The sequence below is a fragment of the Nelumbo nucifera genome, chromosome 1, assembly GCF_055504915.1.
Source record: "Nelumbo nucifera cultivar China Antique chromosome 1, China Antique-T2T, whole genome shotgun sequence".
NCBI classification, from domain to species: Eukaryota; Viridiplantae; Streptophyta; class Magnoliopsida; order Proteales; family Nelumbonaceae; genus Nelumbo; species Nelumbo nucifera.
In genome coordinates, this window is record NC_142649.1 from 114201545 (window position 1) to 114226907 (window position 25363).

Here is a 25363-nt window from a genome sequence, read left to right on the forward strand (position 1 = left end):
GGGCGGCCCCTTGTGTGGAGGAGATGTGATTTTCAATTTTTGAAAAGTCGAGGTTTCGCTGATGTAGCTTAAGGCTGTAATTTGGGCCGGGTTGGCCCTAACCCAACCCGAAAATTTTGGGTTGGATTGGGTCGGGTTGATGTTTGGGTTAGAGTTAAGGTAGAAATTCATAAACTCGACTTTACTTCAGGTTGGGTTAGGGTTGACCCCTTAGCCAACCCAAACCCGACTCTATAGTACATGTCATATACAAATATATGTTATATGTAATATATAACATACATTGATTTGGTTAGATGCATGATATTTGTATAGCCCCCACCACATAATATCATGTATTTCTTTTAGGGTAAAATACAAAAACCTCCCCTGAAGTTTCTGACAATCATAAAAATCTCCCCTTTAATTTTTCACTTTAACAAAATCCTCCCCTGAATTTTTAAAAAATTCAACAAAAACCTCCCTTCCGTCACTAATCCAGATGGAAAACATTAGACCAGAGCATCAATTTTTTTAAAATACTCATTTTACCCTAATAAAATCGACAACACACCCAAAACTGCTACCGTATTTTCGTTCTACTCAAATAATGCAGCTCTTCCCGATGGCCACCGGAACAATAACCCTCTCTCCTCCTACTCTTAGTTGGGGTCATCAATGCACCCAATATCATACGCATCCTAGCAAAGTACCATGAATTCTCCATCTTCAATCAATACTTAGTTGTCACTCAACTCGTAGAGATCAACCAACGCAAGACCATTGCAGTCTGCATAGTCTACAATGGTGGCATGTCAAACCTCCTGTCCAAACACCTCTCCATTTACACCATCAAATTATCAAAAAGGTCCTATCCCTTCATGTTCTCCTCGATTATTTTATTGCACAAAAGTAGCATCAAATAACAAATGGTACGGTCTTGACTGCCACCATGTTCCAAGCCATTGGCCACTGGCTCTGCCCCCAACGCTTCTAGCTTCGTCAACATCACCAATCTCAAAGGCAATAAGGTCGGCTTTGGAGCCAAATCCAACCACGGCAAGGTCATGGCATCCATTGAAGACGAAGCCCCCACTCTGGGCCCCAGCCAGTTAAACCTCACATCTCTAATGTCAAAGCGAGGTTGTAAGGTTTTCGCGGATACGCTAGTGGCTTCCGAAGCTAAGAAGACATTTGACAACAACATTGAAGGAGGGTTAACGGTATTCTGCCCCACTGACCAGGTGTTTCAGGACTTCATGCCAAAATACAAGAACCTAACAATGGATGGAAAGAATTTGTTGTTGTTGTATCACGGAATTCCTGTTTACCATTCCATGGAAATGTTGAGGTCGAACAACGGAGTTGTGAACACGTTAGCAATAGATGGTGCCAATAAGTATGATTCCACAATTCAGAATGACGCACGAGTTGGTAAAATTGGAGAAGATCATGACAGCCAAGATAACGAGGACGTTGCTAGACCAGCATCCTCTAGCAATTTACACTATTGACAAAGTGTTGTTACTCAAGGAGTTATTCAAGGCTTCGCCAATGCCAATGCCAACGCTGGTTCCAACACTAGCGCCTATGGTTGCTGAGTCTCCCAAGGCACTGAAGCATGTGTCAACACCGATACCAGAGTCCATGTCTCGGAATGGTGAATTGTCTGATCAAACCGTGGTTGATGACAAATAGCGTCGTTAGATTTAATGGTGAGAGATGGACGTTCGCCGTTTTGGATGTGTTGCTGTCGATTTGGCTAGGGTAAAATGGGTATTTAGAAAATTTAGGGGAGGATTTTGTGATGGAAGGAAGGTTTTTGTTGAATTCTTTAAAATTTCAAGGGAGGATTTTGTTAATGTGAAACTAAAGGGGAAGCTTTTATGATTGTCAGAAACTTCAGGGGAGGTTTTTGTATTTTACCCTTTCTTTTAAGATAATCACTTCACTTAATCCTAACCAAAAAGACTAAAACCTTAATAATATTATTTCATGTTTTTTTTTTAATTTTATTTTTCATCTCCTCTATGTTGTTTGTCACCCAAGAATGATTCATCGTAAGTCATAACTCATAATAAACTATAGTCATTTCTAACACTTGTTTTTTTTTTTTTTTTAAATTTTGTACTAAAAGAACAAAAAAATAACATCAGCAAACAAATACAAATGAAACATAGGATTAATATATATGTAGTAAAAGTTAAGTTAAGATCTAAAACCGAGAAATTCTATGAGGTTTTTAAGGATGGAAATAAGGTTGGGTTGGGCCCAACACGATCCCAACCCAACCCGAAATTGACTTTGGGTTGGGTTGGGTTGAGTTAGGGTTGAAGGAATTTAGTTAGGGTTAGGGTTAGGGTTAGGGTTGGGTTGGTTGGGTTGGAGTTTAGCACTTAGGGTTGGGCTAGGGTTGGCCTCAACCCGACCTAACCCGACCCGACTTGCAGCCCTATAATGTGGTGCATTCCCATACAACCTATGGGTCGATGTTGGCAAATACTGTAGGTCTTAGATGATATAAGGGCACAAGGTAAATACCAACGGAGTTCGAACTCTGCTAAGGTCAACACCAATGCCCCCAAATTCCTCGTCCCATGGCATGAAACTCATGCCTCTAATGGCTCAACCATTAACTACTTTAAAGGCCAACATGCGTCCCATTCACAAAGAGCACAACGACACTTCTCCAACCACTGTTTTCAAAACTAGACCGGATCGAACGACCGGACCCTTCAAATCGAAAAACAGTCATGGTTCCGGGTCTGGTTATGTCTTAAACTGTTATTTGCGAAAAAAAATGTTGAAAAAGTTGGAAAACCATTAGCCCAGATGATTGAAACATTAAACCGTTCGACTCGATCAATGATTTGCAAGTCACCATTAAATTCAAAGACAAGTACAAAAAATTACATAGTGGTTTACTTTATTCCATCTCACTGGGTTTACTATTTAGGGAAAAGTCCCGATTAGTACCATGTGCTTTGTGCCTAGTGTCAATTTGGTACTCAAACTTTAAAATGTGACAATTCAATATCTGAATTTTCAAAACATGATAATTCAATATCTACCATTAATCAACAGTTAACTTTCCATTTAGGCAGTGTTTGGCATCAATGCCATTGCTCCAGAAAACGATAACACATTAGCACCATGTTGAAAAAATGGTACTCCAGAAAATGATAACATGTTTGGAACTATTTTTCCATAAAAAACGGTGCTCCAAACCATGCCTTGGAAATTGAGAAGGCATGGTCTGAGGAAACGCTGAATTCGACGTTTTCTCAATTTGGAGCTCGTTGCTACCAACGAGGACATGATATGGCAGTGACGTGGACTTCCTATAATGGGTACTAGTGCTGAAAACGGATAATGAAGCACTGATACTAAACATAAGGTGTTGTTGTTGCCCCAGTAAACGTCCTACCTGGCAGCAATGTTTCCAAACAAAATAAAAAAGACACCGTTACTTTAGAAAATGCTGCTTCCAATCCACACATTTGAAAATGACACAAATACCTTTCAAGTGTCATTTAATTTTCTTTATCAACCATCTAAGCATTGATAAAAAATTAACAATCCCAAATCTTTGCCTTTTCTATTCAAAAAAATTAGAATTAGGTTTGAGTGGACATTCTGATAATCATAGTTTTTTTAGATAAAAGAGGCAAAGATTTAGAACTATTAAATTTTTTTCAATATTTAGATAATTAATAAAAAAATTAAATAACACTCAAAAGACATTTATATCTTTTTAAAATATTACTTAACGATTCATTAACAACTGGTTAACAATACATACCGGTTAATTACGCTTTAAAAGTTCGAATACTGAATTGTCGAACATTTTAACTTCATACTTTTTAGCAAGTAAAGACTCAAATCTCGAATATTAGAGTCCCAATGCTATGACATCATTCGCATGGGACATCATCTCTCATCGGTGAATGGTGATTCAAGTGATTCAAGGCTTATCGTGTGAGTCCGTGATCAGTGCAGCGTGACTAAAGGCTTGCAATAACAATCAATTCTCTCTCTTTATTCTTTTGTTCAATTCTGAGTATTCTGGTGATTCCAATTTTACTGAATTGAAGAGTTATTAAGAATTTGAAATTTTTAATTTTTTATTAATATTTGAATAATTGATAAAAAATATTAAATAATATTTAAAAAACATTTATGTCTTTTTTAAATCGTACTTAAGGGTTGATTAATAATTTGTTAACAGCAGGTATTGAATTGTCAAATAAAGCTCGAGACCAAAGTGGCATTAGGTACAAAATACAGCATATTAATCGGAAAACTTTCCATATTTTTTTTATTATCGTGAGAAGTTGTGAACTGTGAAACCTCATTAAGCAAAGTAGCAAACTGTATCAAAATGCTCTTCTCTACGCACTCTTGCATGCACTCTAAATTTCTAACTCTTTTGCTTCCTCTAAGAAGTACGGCACTCTTGCATTCTAGCTCCCCCAACAAGTATTCAGCTACGTTTTATTCTTCTAATTTGCCTTGTGTGTGCAAATAATCGGATCCAACTCATCCAAATTTATCCGGTCCACCTCGATTCCAAGTTCCAACAGCATCAGAAATTGAGCATGGGGGTTCAAAACTGAAGGCAAAACGGAGGAATCTTCCGGCGATCTCTTGGAAGCCCATTTCAATTTTCACGTCTGGAGGAAATCTCTCGGAATTTGTAGGGTGGCAACCGGCAACTAGCCCGTAACTGGAATTGGGGTTCAAATTAAGAAATCGTCCTCACCAAGGCATTGGGGTTGTCTTCTACCTTGAAGACAAAAAGCTCTGCAAATGCAACCCTAATGATATCTAGTTGTATAAGGAAATAATAGCAGTCTGGTTCGTTGATACGAAGACAAGGTAGAAGACAATTTGCAGTCTCCGTAAGGTAGAAGACAACCCCACGACAGCTGGATATCTTTGTTACAAGAGAATTCTGCAATAATTTGAATGCCAAAATGAATTCCAGGTGACTTCTCCAAGCTCTTCTAAGTCCAAGATCTCCGCAAGGTAGAAGACAATTTGCAATCTCTTGTGAATCTAAAGTCAATTTACAGGGTTGTGTCTCAACGTAGAAGACGACCCCGTTTCACGTTTTAACGAAGGGTAAAGTTGTCTTTTCGTTCAAAACCGTCCAAACTAATGGTGGGAACTGGGAAGGTATATTTAAAGTCTAATTGCAGTTGCAGCGCCATTTTTCTTCTTCTTCCGTTTTGCTGAGTGGAAGTTTTCTTTCCACACCATCGTCACCTCCCAGAGTGACCCACCGCTGGTTGATAAGAACGTGAGAAGAAGGCGAGAAGGAGATCGAAGAGGTATGTATGTTCTTATTCCCCCTAATTCTTTGGTTTTCTGGTTCAGAACAGATCCTTCAATCCCTAATCTTTGCAACTTTGTTGACGTTGAATTGATTGATCGGGCTCTAGGAGAGAAACATTCACGACAACGGTTCTTCATAACCGAAGGGCAGGACGTCCAAGGCTCCAAGCTCCAATCTTTGTCGCCTGTAATCTCGATTTTAGTCAGGTGTTAAAGGTCAAAGAATTTCTTTTTAATGGCCCGTTTCTATATAATCGAACACCAGTGTTTTCTTAATTTATTGGAAACATTTTTATGACTCAGTGTATTCGTTGATTTATTAAACAAAACATATCCAAATTGTGTTTCTAGTCTTCCGGACTGAATCATCTGAAGTCCATGTATTCTTCATCAATGTTATGAAACTAGACCCGGTATCTGGGGGTTATATTTGGCGTAGATACTGCCTTTGAAGTTGATGCCTCATTCTGGTCGCATAAGAAGCTCAATGATGGGGGGGGGGCAATTTGGAGATCTTGAGAGTTGTTTCTATCTCATCTACAGTCTGATTCTTCAGAACAGTCACTTTTGAAGAAAGATTTGGTGGTCGCTGAGATGAGGTCTGGGCGGGTGTTGGTGGAAGAAGAAAGGAGCATGGTTGCATGTTTGTCTGGGTGTTTGATCGTTCATAGAGGAGACAGCAGGGTTCAAGACGATGTTGGTATCATGACAAGTTGTTTGGAAGTAATTGAAACAGGGTCTAAGAGGAAGGATGTGATTGGGCACAGTCAGAAACTGGTCAAAGCAAAGCAGGAAGAGCTGTTTGATGGAGGGAGGTGGCAAAATGATTGAATAGGAAGAGGTCAAACTTGAGAGGTCAATAGAAGCACAATGGGCGTGGATTTAGGTCGGTTCAGGACTGATATTCAAGATTCCAGTATGGTCTTAGAGTCTTTGGCCTCTATTTTAGATGGCTTGATAACCAAGGAGAAGAAGGTAAACTGCACCAAAAGGTTTAAGAACTCCAAAAATGCTCGTGGCTCACTTAGTCTATGTCTCTAAGGTCTTCTCTCAATTGACAAATGGCTCGTGGAGCTGGTCCATGTAAGGCCTTTTAAAAAGGTCTATAAGAGAATGGGTGTTAAAATGTCCTCATATTCCTGAGATGCCCATTGTCAGCTTGAGTTCAAATTTGGAGATCTATGCTTCGGACTCTAATTTGGATAGAGACTCTACAGAAGTGCAGTCAGGGGCTGAGGTTGAAGAAGGTTCTGAATTGGGTTCTAAGAAGAGGCTTTATGAAGAAGAGGACTTGGAAACTAATTCATGTGTTTTGGACAACAACTCTTGTTTAGAAGGTTTGAAGGATTAGAGTAAGTATTATGGAGTGAATTCAGTACTTCAGTTTAGAGAGGTTCAGCAGATGGAAGGAATTTGGATCTTGAGAGTGTAATTGAGAAGGAAGATCAAGTCAGCAGAAATTTGGCTTTACTCTTTCTGAGAGGGGAGGAGTTTGCTAGAAAAAATGTTTATGGAACTTGAAGTTAGGGAATGAGCTAACAAGTTTGGAGTTTGATCAGGAAAATCTAGAGCATTGTTAGATCAGGATTTCTTGGATGACTTAGATGAATTATCAGACTGAGAATGAGGGTTGGTTTCTTTTCGAATTTGAAAAGTTTTTGTAAGGGTTTCAGTTAGTTTGGCTAATTTAATAGTTAAGTGCTGATGTATTTTTGGGTTTTGATGGATTTGGCTGGTTTGCTTATGCATTTTGTCATTGTATGTTTTTACTATTATGTCATTTGTTGAGCCTTAAAACTAGGGGCCTGGATTTGCTTTAAATATATTTAGGTGGTGATCTTTTACTATTTGTCTGATGTTATGGCTGATTGATTTGAATCTCTTTGCTTTCAGGTCTATCTCAGTCTGTTTGTTTTTGGGCTGTATGCAGGTGATGTGTTTTTTATTGCTTGGTTTGCAAAGCCTGTATACACTGTTATACTTTTTTCTTTTAATGAATTTTATATTACTATTGAAGATGAACTTTATTATAGAAGCAAAATTCCTGTTATCCAGCATGAATAGCATGTTCAAATGGATACCAAGATAAACAAATCTAATGCGGATGGATTATCCAGAGAGGAAGCAAGAAGAGCATAGATGTCTTAGAGCCCTTAAGCCTGGGCCTGCTTGTGTATGATGTAATTGGTGCTAGGACCTGGTTCTCATCCCCTCATTTAAGTTTCTCAGACAAATGGGGGCATCTTTCTTTTTATTCATGGTCAGTTAAATCTAATTGATCATGCTTATTATAATTAAAAGATATATAAAGTAAAAGATGTAGCTTATTGGTGTTATCCTTCCTAAACCAAGTGTTTCATCTATATTGATGATTGGCTGTAAAAGGGAGATAGTGTTCTGAAAAATAAGTTCCCGTTGCATCTTTGGTTGTTATTACCATTAAACATATAATTCAGGTTGGTTCAGCAAAAGGAATTTATTAAATTTGTAATTAAGGATTTTTTTTAACAGGCTGGAACTCCAACTGCCTATTAGTACAAGAAGGATTTTACCCATCTATACAATGTTGGCAAGTTATCATCCAACTCCCATCTGAGTAGTTAATCTAAAACTGTGAATGCTTGCAAGGGTTAGGGATCTAATGTACAATGATTATCAACAAGGATGAGCAAGTCCATGACCTCTCCATATTTTGAAATTGAAAGCAACACAAATGAGAAAGTTAAGAGACAGGCAAAATTGAAAATCCTATTATTGGTTTTTTTTTGTGTGAAATGAGGAAACTAATTTCTTAGGCTCCTAACCTTCTCTAGTATTGTACTATAAAGACTATCCCTAACTTCATCTACCAAAAGAAAAGGGGAACAGCTTTTGAAGAACATACAGACTACAAGCATAGGGGGGCCATTACTTGGTGTAGTGTTAAAGTCTTGGGCTAGTGAGAGTGAGAATGCAGGTTCGAGTCTGTGTATGGCCACTTTGTGCAAAAAAATACCAAAGGATAGGACTATGTCCAGTCTACCCCTCCCATAGCTGGGATCAACATTGGGTAATGGCCTTTTTATACACACTAGAAGTATAAATGCTCAATTATGACAATGAAGCAGATTATGAATAAGTGTAAATTCTAGAAGTATAACCCATTGCACCTAGGTTCATTTAGGCACTGTTCCTTATTACTTTTTCATGATGTGCTCCTATAGGAAGTTAGGAAACTATGCATTGGAGAACAAAGTACATATTTTCTACTTCTCTTGTACTTCAATTTGCTCTCCCCCCTTTTCCCTGTTTTATGAGTCATTTCATTCTCTATTTTTCATCCTGAATCCCTGATGTTCAAGTTATTTTGATCTTCCTCCTATACTTGCAAGTTCAAACTATCTCAGGATATTTGTTACTTTATCTTGGGGAAGGAAGCCACCAAAAAAAAAAAAAACAAATTTCACCTTGATTAATGAGATTTTGGAAGGATATTGTTACTTAAAGTGCATCTTTTTTAATGATTTATCTAGTTGCCTGCTTGCTTTTTATAGTGTATAAGCCAATTATCTTATGAGTTAATGCAAGTCCATTGATTATATAATTCCTTCAGTAGAATATATTATAAGTCAAGATTATATCTGCTTAGTTTAATAATTAAATTGTTGCAACTTTTGACTTGTCAAGTTGTTTTTTACATATTATATGGTTTAGCTGATAGAGTGTTTTGTGGTTGTTAGCTTAAATCATATCATTATGTAGATCGGAGCCAACAGAACCTGTTTCTTAGAAACAAAAAAAAAAAAAGGCTGATGCAACTTGTATTTGTGTTTTGCAGAATATCTTTTTTTTTTTTTTGATGAATTTGTGTTTTGCAGAATATTGTGTGTAATTCAACCCCAAATTCACATTTCTAGGAATCTCATGATGGATAGCATGATAAATTCTCTAAATAGTGCATATCAGGATTTTATTGCTGCAGCAGCTGGTGTGCTTGAAGCCAAGGATAATTCCAGTGGTCTGAGAACAGCTACCACTGATGCTGCTCTAGAGAATTTTAAGCAGTGCTGGGAATTGTTTAGAGTGGCTTGTGATCAAGTGGAGGAGTTTGTGGAGTCTGTAAAGCAAAGAATAGGCTCAGAATGCTTGGTGGATGAGGCTACAGGATCGGGTCCACTGAAGCCTGGGCAAACCACCACCACCAGTCTACCTCCTATTAGTGCAGTTCGGTTGGAGCAGATGAGCAAAGCAGTCAGGTGGCTTGTGATTGAACTCCTGCCGAGTTCTGGAACTGATGCTTCCACTGCTTCTCATTCCCATTCTTCTGTTCCTTTTGATGCCAGATTTTCTGAAGATGCAGCCCACTAGGTAAGCTTCTCAACAAGGTGATTATCTTTCTCTCTATATTATGTTATGTTATGTATATGCATGGAGGGATCTAGCTTGTCAGTCATTTGCTGCATCCAGATGTTACTACTTCATATTGCTATTGTTCATCATCATCCCCATTGTCAAGGGATGTTAGTGATGTAGAGGTGGAAAAAGAGAAAAGGACCATTGAAGAAGAATTCAAGTTTCTCCAAGCAGCAATTTCATTATTTTTATCTGATGTTTTTGGTCAGGAGTCTTCTAAGAATATTTTGCAGTTTGTTGGTCTCGTATGAAGAAGTTTAATTGTCTTGAAAGGTCAAATTCCTTTAAAGAGTCTCATTAGAGAGCTTTTAGAATTTTGAAAATGAAGGTTGTAATCATGATACACTAATATAAAAAGTTTAATTATGTTGCTTTTCTTACTGTCCAAAATTAAGTAGTCAAAACTTGCACATTCAACTTTATTTTGGTTAGTGTTGCAATTTGGCAGGCTTAGGTTGAGCATTTGTGTAAATTCTTCAAGTCAGTTAACCCCTAATTTTGGTGCCATTAGGTAGGTTTCTTAGTTACCCATCCAATGAGACCAAGATCTTGTAAATTTGATATTTTATGAGAAATTGTGGCCATTTTACAAGTCAAACTTCATAGTAAGAAGATGTGATATGTTACAAATTCAAGGGTCTAGAAGAGCTAGGGCCAGACAAAAATGACATGTAGACTTGTTCATGGGCCGGGTAGCCTGATGGGCTGGCCTGGCCCAGCCCGTTCTATGTCAGGCATGGAAAAACTTTTAAGCCCGCATACTCGGGCTCAGGCTCTTGGGCTTTCCCGAATAAGCCTAGCCCGAGCCCAACATGATAATACTGTATACATAATAAAAAAAATATAACATATATTTTATAATATTATGTTATAATAATATTAGTAGCAGAAAATGCATTATATAATATTTTTTATATTATATAATATATGAAATATCATATAATATATAATATATTATAAAATATCTGTCCAGATTGGGCTTCAGGCTCGGGCCCGTGCTTTGGGCGTTTTGTATAGGGTTGGGCTCAGGCTCATGCCTGATCATTTTCTGTTTATAAAAAGGCAAAGCCCAGCCTGGCCCAGCCCGTGAACAGGTCTAATGACATGAGTTGAAATGGTAAAAATTAAAAACTGATTTAAGGGCTCATGATTTAACAATGGATATGGCATTCAACAGAATGGAGTGGTGAAACAGGATTAATGTAGTGGACCCTTTGGACAGCTTAGATGATGATAAATGTTGAATGTTGAATTATTTTAAGTTTGATTGGATTCTATGAAGATCAAGCATAAACAGGAATTCGTGGAACAGAGGCGGGTGGCCTTGGAGAAGTATTTGACTCAATTAACAGATTCCCTTCGCTGCAATTCATACTTTTTTTTTTTGTTTTACGGAGAAAAAAATGAAGCTCTTCAATCATTGACAAAAGTCACAAAATACAATAGCTTTTAGCAGAAACAGAACCATTTCTGCAACCCCCACTGAGTTAGTATACAGTAAAAGTATGTTGAATCACCAATCGTCTAAAGAGGCATTTCAAATGATTGGGACATCACTAGATATGTAATGCCTCCAATAGTCAAACAAAAACGGATTCAACAGTAGCGCAGACAACCCTTGTTCCTTCACGATCCACCAATCTACCCAGAAAAATTGGGGAAAAGAAAATTGAAATTGAAGGATGTCAATCCGGTCACCTCCATAGAAAACCTGGAACCCCTTGAGATTTTGGAGGAAGACAAATGGGTTAGCACTTTGGTAGATCACTGTGTCAGCTATGAGTCCACCTGGTATAGTAAGCATCTTCTCTGTCTCTCTATCTGAGTTGCTACTTCTTCAGCATAGTGAACTTTGTTATCCTGAGCTGAGAACTCTTTTGACTGCACAAGAAAGTCACGGATGTGATTCTTAAATGTGGAGAGACCGTTCCTTATTCAAACAAACTCATTTACAAGACGAGTGACCTCTGTTGTGTTCATGTTAGTTAATGCTTCTCCCACAAGAATTCATGAACAAATAAAATCATGTTGTTGGGATATGGATAAGGGACAGTTAAAAGCATCCCACAAAGGTTCTTACATTGCACACAGCAAAATTTATTGCTCAATTGCCAAAAAGTAAGAGCCTATTGGTTTAGAGAAAATTTGGTGTTAATTTCCTCTTATCTCTTATTTTTTAAAGTGCAATCATATAACATTTTGTTTTTCAATGATACCCCCAAAAAGATAAACAAAAATTTTTATATATGGGGTCAAGATTGATATTTGATAATTTTCAGAATTCAGAATTCAAAATTCATAACAACAACATTCTCTCTGCACTCAGAGTTCAAAGTAAAGAAAAGTTCACCAATGCCAATATACCTCTTAGGGGGTGTTCTTTTTTTGGATTTTGAGAGGGGGCAAAGTTGGTCAATGGGATTTTGATTCCCGTTAACCAAGAAATCCATACTCTTTTATCAGATTTATGTGGGGACAAGGGAAAGTTTATTTTCCTGGGTAAGTGATACCCATCTCTTGGGTGGGTAAATAACTTTCCCACCTAGGTGGAAAGTTGTAAGTTGTCAATACTTGAATGGGACAAAAATACCCCTTTTAATAATAGATTTGTATGGCTAAAATGACCATTACCTTATTTACATGAAAAATAAAAGAACATGGGTAAATGCACTTACCTGGGTAAGTCTTTCTTGGGAAACACTTACCTAGCTAAGTGCATTTACCCGGGTAAGTAACTTACCGAAAAGCGAATGAGGCCTTAATGTAATTATTGCACTTTCAGATGTCAGACTTCAAAGCAAACGAACAAGCTCTAAGTTCGACGGAATTGATTGCAAAACTCAGAAGCCTAAAAATTCTTGAATGTTTTATGATGTTTCCTTCCAGTCCCAATTGTTGTGATGCTTTGTAGTGATTTTCTGGAAAGCATTTTCACTAAGGTCCCACTAAGAAATCATCGAAATTTGTCCCTTGTTGCGGGTGCTTGCATGGAGGAAGGATAAGGTTTTTGAGGTTTTCATCAATTGGATTTTATTGAATTTTGAGGAAGGGATCATCATCTACTTCCATGCCAATAATTAGTGATGGTAAGGGATGGTGTGTTTTAGAGATATATGACATTGTAGTTTGATAATTAGAGAAAGATGTTGAGTTTTATTTTCAAAATTTGAAGAAAGGAGGACAAAATTGACCACTAAAGGGTAATATTGGGTTTTAAAAAATCTGCATGTCAAGTGGTGTCACTTGTGAATGGATTCTAATGGAATGCTAACGGCAGGGGAGGATTTAGTCAATTGTCAGAAAACTTAAGGGTACTATAAGACATATGTAAACAATAGGGGTAGAGAGAGAGTCAATTCCTAAAACTTGGTGGTAGTTTAAGAAATTTAATAAATAAAATTAAATAAAAAAAATATTTAAATATTTTACTTATTATTTAAATATTTAAACAATTGAATATTTTTCTTAAAAGTAGAAAAATAATTATAATAGATTTCATAACATTCAAATTAATAATAATTGAGTATTTTACAAAATTAATAATGAAATTATGTAATTATAGTATAAATTATTGATTAATAATCTAGAAAATAATTTTCAAAAACATTAATATTTATTAATAATAATTCCAAAATCTTAATCTATATTTATTATATATTTACATATACTATAATTAATATTTATTGTATTTTCAATAATTATTTACTACTTTTTGTGATAAATATATTTCTAATAATTATGTATAAATCTATTTTTGTTTTGCTATTTAACAAAAATATTAGAGATTAAACTATTAATCTAACTAAAATTAAGAGTGTTCATAGGTTGGTTTGGTTCGGTTGCAGGCTTTTTGGCCAACCGAATCGACTTGATCAGGTTGAAGAGTTGGTCACCTGAAACTAACTAACCATTAGTAAAATCTAGCCAATTTGAATTGCATCAATTTGGATCAGTTTTCAATTTAGTCGGTTAGCTCAAAAGATTTAAGCTTATAAATTAAATTTTAATTAAAAAATATTGCTATTATTAAAAAAATAAATTAATGATATAAAAAATTATCCTAAGGAATATGAGAATTTTCTCACTTTCCCGTATTAAAATATATATATATATAACCGAAATTGATCCAACTTGGTTGGGTAGGGAAATTATTGGACCAAAGCCAATCGAAAATACTAGAAATCGACCAACTCAGGTCAAGTTGGGTCAGTTTCATTGGTTTGATGAAAGGGGATAGAACAATCTTGGACTTGAGATCACTAGATCCTAGATACAATAGAGAAGAAGAAGAAGAAGAAATCTCATTTGTCAAATCTCAGATCTCAAATATGAGATCTACATTTCTATTGCTGCCGCCTCGCTGTCACCGTCACCATCATCGTTGCCAGTGAATGATGAATCCTCCTCCTCCTCCTCTTCCTTCTTCCCTCCTTCCCTCCTTCCTTCTTTTCTTTCATTTTTTCCTTTCTCTTTTTCCTTTCATTCTTTTCTTTCTTTCTTTCCTTCTTTTCTTATTTCTTTCTCAGTTGACAACTAAGGGTGGATTCGAGCTGAGCCGAATAGCTAGCTATTCAAACACGGCTCGTCAAGGTAGTACAAGAATCAAGCTTGTTCTCGACTTGAGTCAAAAGCTCGTAAGCTTGAGCTTGGCTCGGCTCGAGCTCGACTTGAGAATTTTTTTTTATAAAAATAAAAAAATTATATATAAAAATATTTTTATTTGATATTTTAAAAATTAAGAATTATAATAATTAGTTATTATTATATATAAAAATAAAAATATTATATATACAATATTTTTATTATATATACTATTTTTCTATAATTTATTATTATTATTATTATTATTATTATTATTATTATTATTATTATTATTATTATTATTATTATTATATGTAGCTATTCGAGCTCGGCTCACGAGCCAAGCTTTATTAGACTCAAACTCGGCTCGAAGCTCGGTTGAAACCGAGCCAAGGTCAAATAGCTCATGAAGAGCCCAGCTCGTGGCCACCCCTGACAACCATTCTTTCTTTTCTCATACAAGACCAAAAATCTAAAAATAGGTAACAATATTTGCCCTAATAATCCAAACCATTCGACCCTTTCGACCCGAATAATCAAATCACTAACTTGAAAATCAATGGCCACAACGATTCCATTTCTGAGTCAATTTTTAAAATCTTGGTCTAAACTGAATTTCCTGCCCACTGCTCTATACCCACACTCTACCCTCCTAAATTGCAGCTACTGAATTTCCTACTTAGAAGAAACATCGGAAACATCTCCCCGTTAATAATATGTAATGAGATGAGATGTTTTCCATTTGTGTATGGGTAAGAGTTGTCGTGGATGGGATATCCGGACTCCCTCGATCCATATTATTATCAGGACGGGATGGGCTCCCTACAGAGCGTACCCCACACGCGCCCCACAACCCATCCCCTCCGTGAATTGCGAACATCTCCCCATAAAACGGGGATCGGTCGTGGGGAGCATTCTATGGGAACCCACAATCACGAATTGATTGTTACCACTTACCAGTTTAGCCGTGACTAAAAAAAGGATTATCAGTTACTGACGAGACCGGATCTGTTCACAAAACGCCTCACACTGACTTTACACGCACATCCATGCATTTAAGTTATTATTCACGAGAGATATGAGAGATATTCTCAATGCACGGTGAATGTGTTTGTGTTCATCTGTGAGGAGCAGATCCCGTTCCGTTACTGATGTGGGTTTCGTAGACCTATTGCTTTGCATCAATCGCTTTCGTAGCCCTATTGCCTTGCACCGTTGATGCATTTTCAGGTTCAATAGTGATCAACTATTTAATGACGGATGCAGAGGTTTTTATTTTAATTTAGTAGGAGAGCTGTATCTGATCTTTCTCCCTTACACGGAAGTAGAAGTGTAACACCAAACCGCTTTGGAGTCCGAAGACTCCGAAAAGAAAATCCAACGAAAATCTTTAAAACACAGACACCCGCTCATTCTCTCTCTCTCTCGTTATAGCTCAGAATTTACTTGGTAAATCGCTCTCAATAGGAAATGAAGGACGACGATGCACCGTCACCGACGACGAAGAAGGATAACAGCAGCGGCGACGCTAGCCTTTTTGGTAAGGGGAGGTACAAGTTCTGGGCCTTAGCCGCTATTCTACTTCTCGCGTTCTGGTCTATGTTCACTGGAACTGTTACCCTCAAATGGTCCGCCAGTAACCTAAATCGTCTCTCCGACCACCTCAACACTCCAATCCTCGACGATCTCGACGTCCTGGTACGCTTTACATCCTCCTTCGAATTTCTTTTATTCATTCTAAATTTGCATGTGCATGCCCCAAATTATTGGATCTTGGTCTGAAATCTGACTAACTTGCCGGCGACACAGGAAGTAGAGGAGAGGGAAAAGGTAGTGAAGCACATGTGGGATGTCTACACTCACAGCCGTCGGATCCAGCTACCGCGGTTCTGGCAGGAGGCCTTTGAGGCTGCGTATGAGGATTTGGTCAGTGATCTACCTGGTGTCAGAGACGCTGCCATCTCTGAGATCGCTAAGATGTCCATGCGCTCCATTGATTTCGAACCACCTCCTGTCCAATCAGCGGTCCGTATCTTGTCTTTGTTTGCTTTCCTTTTCTTCACCTTCCTCTTGAGAGCTTTTAAGCTTCCCTTTTTGGAAATTTATGCCTGGATGTTGAACTTAGCCTGTTGGAATGTCGATTAGCTCCTGTTGTTTGCAGTAACTTGTTCATACTATTTATAAGAAAGATTTGGGAGAGAGAAAAAAATTGATTTATTCATTGATCTCGGCAGTATATATATATATAACTAAGTCCACTTGTACAATACAACTGTACACGTGGAAGAATCTCCTAACTGATACGCTCCCTCAGGTTGGAGAATGAGGATGACGGATGCCCAACTTGGGAAGTAAGGAGAGGAACCTGTCACGGCCAATGACAGGTAAGAATATCAGCCGGTTGTATGGATGATGAAATGTGTGCTGTAGCAATGATCTTGGAGAGCAACTTCTCACGTATGAAATGACAGCCGATCTCCACGTGTTTCGTTCTTTCATGAAACACAGGCAATATGAAGAGCAGCTTTGTTATCACAGAATAATCGCATGGGCTGAGGATGAGGGAGACCAAGATCTGAAAAGAGGCATTTAAGCCATAGAAACTCAGCAGTTGCAGCTGCCATGGACCAATACTCAGCTTTAGCTGATGAGTAGGCAACAGTAGATTGTGATAATGGTGAAGAACCAAGAGTGGTGAAGTAACCAGATGTTGATTTCTGGGTAGAAGGGCACCCTGCCCAATCAGAACCACAATAGGCTCGCAACTGAAAATCACAGTTGGCAGGTAGCAGAATACCATGCTCAGGGGATCCCTTAAGGTATCGCAAGACATGCATGGCAGCATCCCAGTGTTGTTGGCGTGGGTCTCCCATGAACTGGCTCAAGATGTGAACTGCATATGTTATCTCTGGACGAGTGATCGTCAAATAAATGAGACGGCCAATTAGTCTTCTATATTGGTGGGGACATTTAATTGGTGGACCAGCATCTTGTCCAAGACGATGTTGTTGCTCTAAGGGAAAAGCACTGGGTCTGCATCCCAACATGCCACAATTTTTGAGGATATCCAAAATATATTTGTGCTGACTCAAGAAAATGCCATTAGAGTCTCGAGAGACTTCTATCGCTAGAAAATACCATAGTGTGCCAAGGTCCTTGATGGGAAAACAATTATGGAGATATTCTTTGAGCGCAGTAGTCCAAGATAGATCATTTTCAACAATAACCAAGTCATCAACATAAGCAAGAATGGCCAAGAAGCTACCAGGCCGAATGTATGTAAAGAGTGAATGATCAGCCGATGATTGAGTGAATCCCCGTTGTTTGAGTGCATTTGTAAGGATCTCAAACCAGTTACATGAGGCTTGTTTGAGACTGTAAATGGACTTGTTGAGTCAACAAACGCGATTATCTCTTGTTGGAAGTAAGCCGGGAGGAGGGGTCATATAGACTTCTTCGTGCAATTTTCCATGGAGGAAAGCATTGTCCACGTCCATTTGGTGAAGTTCCCAATCTCGGGCAGCCGCCAAGGCTAACAAGCACCGCACAATAGTAAATTTAGCTACAGGTGCAAAGGTTTCATCGTAGTCCACCCCAGCCATTTGAGTATAACCTTTGGCTACTAGACGTGCTTTGTAGCGCTGAACTGAACCATCAGGCTTTCGTTTAATTTTGTACACCCACTGTCAATCAATAGGAACTTTACCTGGTGGAAGAGGTGTTAAAGTCCAGGTTTGTGTTCTTTCTAGAGCTGCAAGTTCCGTTGCCATGGCTTGGCACCAACAAGCAAGTTTGTTGGCCTGAATGTAAGTTGTGGGTTCAGTTGGTGAGTCTAGAAGTGTAGTGGTGAAGGCAGATGTGGGATCCATGGTAATACAATGAGATATGGGATGAGTAGTGGAAGGAGGATTGGAATTTGAAGTGTAGTCAATGGTGGGTTTGATGGTAGGACAGTGAAAATAAGCTAAGTGAGGAGGTGGACGTTTGGTCCGAGTGGGTCGTGTTGTGGTAACTTGTATGGGAGGTTCAGATTGCACACTAGGCGAGCCATCTTGACTTGAGCTGGTTGAGGGACTATCATCAGAAATGATGGGCTGCAAAGGATTAGTGGGAGGTGAAGAGAAGGTGCCCTCTTTGGGTAGAGTGGTGGTAACCATTGCCTTAGTTTGATTTACGAGGAAATGAGCACCAATATCCATGGCTGAACGAGGAATCACTGGTGAGGTGTCAATGCTAGTGGACTGAACTGTAAATGGGAACTTGTTCTCAAAGAAGACCACATCACGAGAGACAAATATCTGTTGAGAGCTTAGATCATATAGGTGGTAACCTTTCTGTCCTGTTGGATAGCCAATGAAAACACAAGAAACAACCCGTGGCGCAAACTTGTATCGACCATGTTTGAGAGTACTGGCATAACAAAGACATCCAAAAACTCGGAAGTGCTCATAAGTAGGTGGTTTGTTGAATAGTAATTCAAAGGGTGTCTTGTTACCCAATAGTGGTGTGGGTAAGTAATTTATTATGTATGCTGCTGTTAGTATGCATTCACCCAGAATTTAGTCGGTAGATTGGCTTGGAAATGTAGAGCCCTTGCTACTTCAAGAATGTGCCAGTGCTTACGCTCAACTACCCCGTTTTGTTGGGGGGTGTCGACACAAGAGTGTTGATGCATGATACCATTAGTAATAAGATATTCTTGCATCGGTCCAGAAAAAAATTCAGATCCGTTATCGGACTGTACACACTTGACATGAGCATTGAACTAAGTATGTACCATAGAACAAAATTGCTTGAAATAGAAGTAGCAATCAGACTTACATTTCATCAAGAAAACCTAAGTGGCTTTAGTACAATCATCTACTATTGTCAGAAAATATTTGGCATCGGATAAAGATGGAGTGCAATAACCGCCCCATATGTCACAATGAACCAGGTCGAATTTGCTTGAAGCTCTACTTATGCTTATTGGAAAGGGTTGTTGAGTCAGCTTGGCTTGTAAGCATGTATCACAACACTTGTTTGGGGTTGATGTGATTTGCAAATTAGGAATCAACGATATACGATTGTAAGAAACATGTCCTAGGCGGGAATGCCACAGGATTGAGGAGGGATGTGTTGATGTAGAAGCTAATGATATTGACGACGAAGCCGATGTGGAAGTTGCAACTTCGGTGTGAGGTACAAAATGATACAAACCATCACGGACTAGACCCACTCCAATCAATTTCTTGGAGGTCAGGTCCTGTATAGCACAAAAAGTAAGGAAAAACATAGCCACACAATTCAAATTAGCCGTGAGTTTACTAATAGAAATAAGGTTGCATTGGAAGTCTGGGATGAACAAAGTGTCCTTCAAAACAATCTCAGGTGTAAGTGGAATATTTCCTTGGCACTGTATAAATAACAGAGTGCCATTAGGTAGTTGCATCGGTCGTGTAGTGATATGTTTTGTAGTTGTAGGAACCCAAGGACTTGAGCCAAAGGGCACCATATGGTCTGAGGCTCCTGTGTCTAATATCCACTGAGAACGAGAAAGAGTACCTGCAAAGTTTGCTGAGGCTCCCTGATTCTCACCATTTAGCAGATTCATCAGTTGATGATATTGTTTTGCAGTTAATCCATAGACCTTTTGTTATGATCCTAGAACACTTGATGATGGGAGTTTGGGGTTTGACTTGTTCTTATCAGTGATTGAAGGCCTTTCGGATCGCTTTGATTCCCAGCTAGGTGGGTAACCATGCAGTTCATAACATCTGTCCTTGCTGTGTCCAGGTTTCTTGCAATGATTGCACTTGATCTTGGGGCGGTCTTTAATGCTTTTACTGTTGCTGGGTTTGGATGGAGCTACATGAAGAGCAGCTGCTTCCATGGTCGAGCCTTGATGTGAGACTAATGTTTGGTGTCTTTCATCTTATGAAACCATGGCATAAACTTTGCTTACCGTGGGCAGGGGTTCCATACTCAGAATGTAAGATCTGATATTATTAAAGCGGTCACCAAGTCCCAACAAGAACTGATAGACCTTTTCTTTATCCCTTTCAACCTGGAAATCTTTTGAAGCACCACAAGAACAGGGGCATGAACAGATCAGTCCCGGTGTGTAGATTGAAAGTTCATCCCAGATTGCTTTCGATTTTGTGAAATAAATGGAGACGGAGAGATTCTCCTGTCATAATAACGCCAGTTCCCGCTTCAGTTGAAAGATGCGGGGTGCGTTCTCCTGAGAAAACCGCTCTTCAAGATCTATCCAAATCTCTCAAGCGCTTTCTACATAAGCCACACTTTCATGCAATTCTTTTGCCAAAGCATCGTAAATCCAAGAAAGTACCATAGAGTTGCATTTCATCCAGGCATGAAGTTCTGCAGTCTTTGTCCCATTCAGTTTCTTGAGCGTGCATCGACGAATCCAATCTTGTTCTTCGCCCAAAGTGCATTCACCATGGCCCTTCTCCAGGTTGCATAGTTGTCGCCGTTTAATGGCAAGAAACAAGAACCATTCCTGAACTGTCTGATGCACTCAAGAAATATGGTGAAGACAGGTCTGTGTAGGCTGGATATCCGTTACCTGTTTCTGTTGCCATTTCTACAGAGGAGTAAGAGAGGAAAGAAAGAAAGCAAGGGATCGTTCGCAGAAAAAAAAAAACAGGGAATCGTTTTCACGGAGTGTTACAGACTTTGTGAATGCCCGAAACTCTGATACAATATAAGAAAGATTTGGGAGAGAGAAAAAAATTGATTTATTCATTGATCTTGGCAGATATATATATATATATGTGTGTGTGTGTGTGTGTGTGTGTGTGTGTGTAACCAAATCCACTTGTACAAGACAGCTGTACACGTGGAAGGATCTCCTAACTGATTTAGTTATCTGTAATACTATTGTTGGTTTATATTGGGTCTATTTAGAGATTTCGAGGAAAACCGGAATTTCCTTCTTTTTCTTCATAGGTTTCTGCATTTTCAATTTCAAATCAAGGATGGTTGTTTTAATGTTTTTTGTTGGCGGTGAACATAAATTTCCCAAAGAGATATATTTCTGCTTTGTTTGGTTTGATAGAAAATAAGAGATAAACAGAAAGTTGATGGGTGATTCTTAACAAAATTTGTGAAATTACTTCTGAACTTTCTGTTTCTCTCTTTCTTTATTCAAACTAATCACAGCCTTCAAGTTCAACTTTTCTTGGGTTTTTGGCTTTACTATTTTGACTATTGACTTTTGAACTTTATTCTGTAATCTAAAGGAAATTTATTAAGATCAATTTTTTTGTCTTGGCGGGGAAGTGTTCATGTTGAGGTCTTGTTTGGCACATGATGCCACATTTTTTCTGATTAATCTTATTGAAAACGGAAATATCCATTTAGTTTTGGAGCTGCTGCAAAACCAATTTAAGCAGAGTAATTGAATGGGGAAAATCAGCTTCAAACTTGAAACCTTTATTGATCCTTTGCTATTGTTATTTGTTGTTGTTATTTCTATTGTTTTTCATCCTCAATTACCATCTTAATCATTTGGTCGTGCTCCTAATCTTTTTTTGATTCCCAACTTAGGCTGCATTTGGCATTCCTTATTTTAAGGACTTGCCTCCTTTTTACAGTTAAAAACTCAGTGTTCATAGGGGCATTTTAACTGCAAAAAGGAGAAAAGTCCTTAAAATAAGGAATGCCAAATGCAGCCTTAAGAGTCTTTCATTACATTGGCATTCTATCATTCAATTGCTTCTTATTGCTCTACTTCTATCAATAATGGCCAGACTAGAATGACCATTAAGGCACGAAAGAATGACCACAGTTCTTTTAAATATTGGACTCTTTATTAGAGTTTAGGTTTGATCTTTCAATCAAACACATTCTAGTTGCTAAAGTAGATATAGATCCAATTTCTCTGTTTAATATTAATAACATAGTTGTCATTATAAAGAATGACTTAATGTTTATTTGGAAGACATGCACACTCTTAATCCACCAAGGAAAATTCATAAAAAGAAACTTATAAAAAATATCATAAAAAGAAAAGAATGATAAAGGAAAATATATATCAATTGGATGGAGTCAATGGCTAACCACAGGCATGTGCACCACAGTCTGTGTTGATGACCTAGCTATAACCCTTCTTTTGGTTCAAGGGTTAGGGGGTTGAGCATGGGAAAGCGTCTGTAGTGTGAAAGCTTAATTCTGCTTTTGTCAACAGTATTTCCTTTTTTTTTCTGTTAAATCTTGAAGAATGCATAATTTGGGTGCCTTGTAGTTGGAATAATCCATTTCAATTGAACCTAGACATTTACAGTAAGATCCACCATGGAGTTTAGTTTCTGTGTTTTAAGTCATGTGTCTACATACACCAAATGGTGCATAAGTTTTTGGTATCTCTAACTTGCCCGTTGAAAACATGTTAATTGATTCAAACATTTTCTTCTCAGTAACTTGCATTGAATATAGAACATCTTATCAGCCCCTTTCCTAAGACTTCTATTGGTTGTCCAAGGTGTATGTTAGACATAAGCATGCAACCTAATAACATAAAATAGCTGATATCAGTGTATCTGATAGACTATTACCTAAATTTCACACGATCTTATTTATGAAAATGATGTGGATTTCTGGTGTTTGTTCAGAGTGCTCAAAAGACAAGAAATAGTCCCAAGCAAGCAGCAATGGAAAGCAAGAAGAAGCAGATAACATCAACTGGGAGTAGTAATTGAAATGAAAAGCATTTTTGGACTCACAAGTTTTGGTTTTTCTGACGAGAAAGAATACATGCAGTTTTTCATTTCTTCACAGAGAGAAGCTAAGGATCCTTGGAGACAGTTCCAATTATCTTCCATCTTTTCTCTTTAAAAATTTTGTGGCCATGCATCTCCTTGATTAGGTGTGGATTGGTGGACGCAAAATAGGTTTTGTAGCCAGATGGGTTCAAGTACATTTTGAAACCTTGCTAAGAAGTTTCTTCAGTTGCGAGGACATGAGCAAGCACCTCTTGAAGTTTTGGAGCGTTGTTGTTTGTCCCTTGCCTCTAGTGGTGAACCCCATGTTATCTCAGTGTTATCTAAGTTTTTATATGTATATTCATAGTTTCATACTTGATGTTTGAATTGATGGTAATATGCGAAAGCAATAAGGCTTGATTGTCTTAATGATCGCAGTTTGTAATATCTTTTCCCTGTAGACTTTCTCTCATCAACCATGCAAAAGGAGATATGGTGGATAGTTCAACCAGGAAAGGTGATGATGGCTGTGGTTGGACAATTCTGGAAGGAACGTTAATGGCTCGGGTCTCTCTCTCTCTCTCTCTCTCTCTCTTGCTGGTCAGAATCTATTGGTGACACTTCCTTTATTCTTTTAGGGGTACTTAAAAATCAAAGGATATCATTTTGGTGTAATTGGGTTATGCAATAATATAGAACTAATGTGCATTAAATATGGAAAGGCAAGGTCTATCACATCCAACTTTTCCAATGTTGTATGGAAGATGATGAGGGCGGATTTGGCCCTCCAATGATATTGTGACACATGGCACCTCAGAACAACTAGGTGACACTCGGAATCACTTTGGCAACAACTTGCCTTAGCCAAGTTGATGGTGTCTCACCTGGCGGCCCAAGCGCGGCCTAGCCCTGGTGCGGCCTGGCACAGACGTGGCCTGGTGGCCTGGTAGCCTAGCATAGGCACGACCTGGCGGCCTGACATAGGCATCGAGTTGGCAGCCTAGCACAGGCACGACTAGGCGCAGCCTGGCGGCCTGGCCCAGGCGCGACCTGGCGGCCTGGCCCAGGCGCGACCTGGCGGCCTGGCCCAGGCGCGACCTGGCGACTTGTAAGACGTGCTCGCCGACGAATTCGGCATGCATATCCTAACACTCCCACGATCCTTGGAAGTTGGCCCACGTGCCGAACGATCTGGAGGGTGGTCAACGTGCATGGCGCTTACCTCCAGGAATCTCGAACCACTTAGACAACCTCGTAGAAATCTCGGATATGGTGCGTGAAGCCCATGCCAAACAATGCCTATATAAATGCACCAACCCTAATGGCAATGGGGCGAGTAAAAAAATAAGCAAGTTCTAGTTCTCAAACTTTGTGATTTTTAGCTCGTAGTCTACTATGAGAGTATTGACTTAAGCATCGGAGTGGCCTCATCGAGTTAGTCACCCCAGGTTCTTTGACATTTGGTCCCTTGCAGGTCTCTAAAGAACAACGAATCTCATCAATCCAACTCGCCACCAGGCAGCCCGGCACCTCACAGGCAGCCCTACACCTGGTCAACCCAGCACCTCACAGGCAGCTCGACACTTATGCAGCTCCACTTCGGCCTCTGAGTCATCGGCCACTTGGAAGCAGACCAAATGACGAGGTACTTAGCTAAATGAAAATGATATGTGACCAGGAACGATTACATCAGAAGAGTCTATTGGATTGTTAAGAAACAAAATGCCCTAAAAATGAGTATAGTGGACATGCAAACAGATTTTGAGATGGTTGAGTGGCAATGTAAAAGGGTTTCTATTAGAAATCAGCGTATGAGTAGGTCAGTAAGATGTATCACTTCCACATTTAAAGTTCAAGACAAGTGGTTAAATCAAGACATTTTACTATACAGGAAATGGATTGCTAGGTCATTCTTGGTGGAAAATGTAACCACAAATTATATTGGTATTTTATTCACGCTTCATCATGTAATAATTTGTCATGTGCCTAGAGGAGAGGCATAACTATTTTATTGACGTTTTGACTGTTTGCAATTACTAAGACCTAACCAATGAGATCCATTAAGAATTCAGATGTATTTTTAATGGTGGTTTCAGATGCACAGAAGAGGTGATACACATTGAAAAAGGATAAACATAATTCAATGACGATCACTTTTAATGTCTCACGGCCCAAACCCTTTAAATTCTACCAAAATGGAATACCAAAGTACAAGCAGATAAAAAAATCAAGAAAATTTACTCTAAAGGGGTTGGATGATCAATCATTCTTTCTGGAAAGAACAATTACAGATTATATATCAATATTTCATTCCTACTATATATAATGATTTCCCCATAAGGCATGGCCATTTCATTGTTGTTTGTGTT

At 38.5% G+C, this 25363-nt stretch overlaps 2 protein-coding genes, 1 long non-coding RNA gene and 1 pseudogene across 4 annotated transcripts; 3 read left to right on the top strand and 1 right to left on the bottom strand.

The window, feature by feature from the left end:
• Positions 1-589: 589 nt before the first annotated feature.
• Positions 590-1750, top strand: LOC104588188 (fasciclin-like arabinogalactan protein 2 pseudogene; annotated as a pseudogene).
• A 2579-nt stretch (positions 1751-4329) lies between these two features.
• Positions 4330-10098, top strand: LOC104588165 (mediator of RNA polymerase II transcription subunit 32-like). Its single transcript, XM_010245986.3, has 3 exons — positions 4330-5523; positions 9174-9663; positions 9763-10098. Exons 1-2 carry the CDS (start codon positions 5315-5317, stop codon positions 9661-9663), a joined length of 699 nt encoding a protein of 232 aa, XP_010244288.1. The 5' UTR covers positions 4330-5314; the 3' UTR covers positions 9763-10098.
• Positions 10099-15626: 5528 nt separating this feature from the next.
• On the top strand, positions 15627-23729 carry LOC104588164 (uncharacterized). 2 transcript variants are annotated; one of them, XR_733748.3, is made up of 4 exons: positions 15652-15987; positions 16099-16314; positions 22905-23308; positions 23456-23729. XR_733748.3 is itself a non-coding variant. In XM_010245985.3 (3 exons), exons 1-3 carry the CDS (start codon positions 15760-15762, stop codon positions 22989-22991), a joined length of 531 nt encoding a protein of 176 aa, XP_010244287.1. In that variant the 5' UTR covers positions 15627-15759; the 3' UTR covers positions 22992-23502. The 2 variants fall into 2 exon arrangements, 1 of the variants encoding a protein (XP_010244287.1); XM_010245985.3 differs by having other exon boundaries at positions 15627-15987; positions 22905-23502.
• Positions 23208-25336, bottom strand: LOC148803718 (uncharacterized). The gene is made up of 2 exons (XR_016079422.1): positions 24069-25336; positions 23208-24020 (listed from the first exon to the last, which is right to left on the bottom strand). It is a non-coding gene; the product is annotated as an uncharacterized LOC148803718 (long non-coding RNA).
• Positions 25337-25363: the final 27 nt, after the last annotated feature.

What these genes read in the sequence shown, in the direction of transcription:
- LOC104588165 (XM_010245986.3), top strand. Translation starts at nt 5,315, where the DNA reads ATGTATGTTCTTATTCCCCCTAATTCTTTGGTTTTCTGGTTCAGAACA. An exon ending in GTAATCTCGATTTTAGTCAG is followed by an intron (nt 5,524 to 9,173) that starts GTGTTAAAGGTC and finishes TGTGTTTTGCAG; the next exon opens with AATATTGTGTGTAATTCAAC.
- LOC104588164 (XM_010245985.3), top strand. Translation starts at nt 15,760, where the DNA reads ATGAAGGACGACGATGCACCGTCACCGACGACGAAGAAGGATAACAGC. An exon ending in TCGACGATCTCGACGTCCTG is followed by an intron (nt 15,988 to 16,098) that starts GTACGCTTTACA and finishes CCGGCGACACAG; the next exon opens with GAAGTAGAGGAGAGGGAAAA. An exon ending in CACCTCCTGTCCAATCAGCG is followed by an intron (nt 16,315 to 22,904) that starts GTCCGTATCTTG and finishes GTGTTTGTTCAG; the next exon opens with AGTGCTCAAAAGACAAGAAA.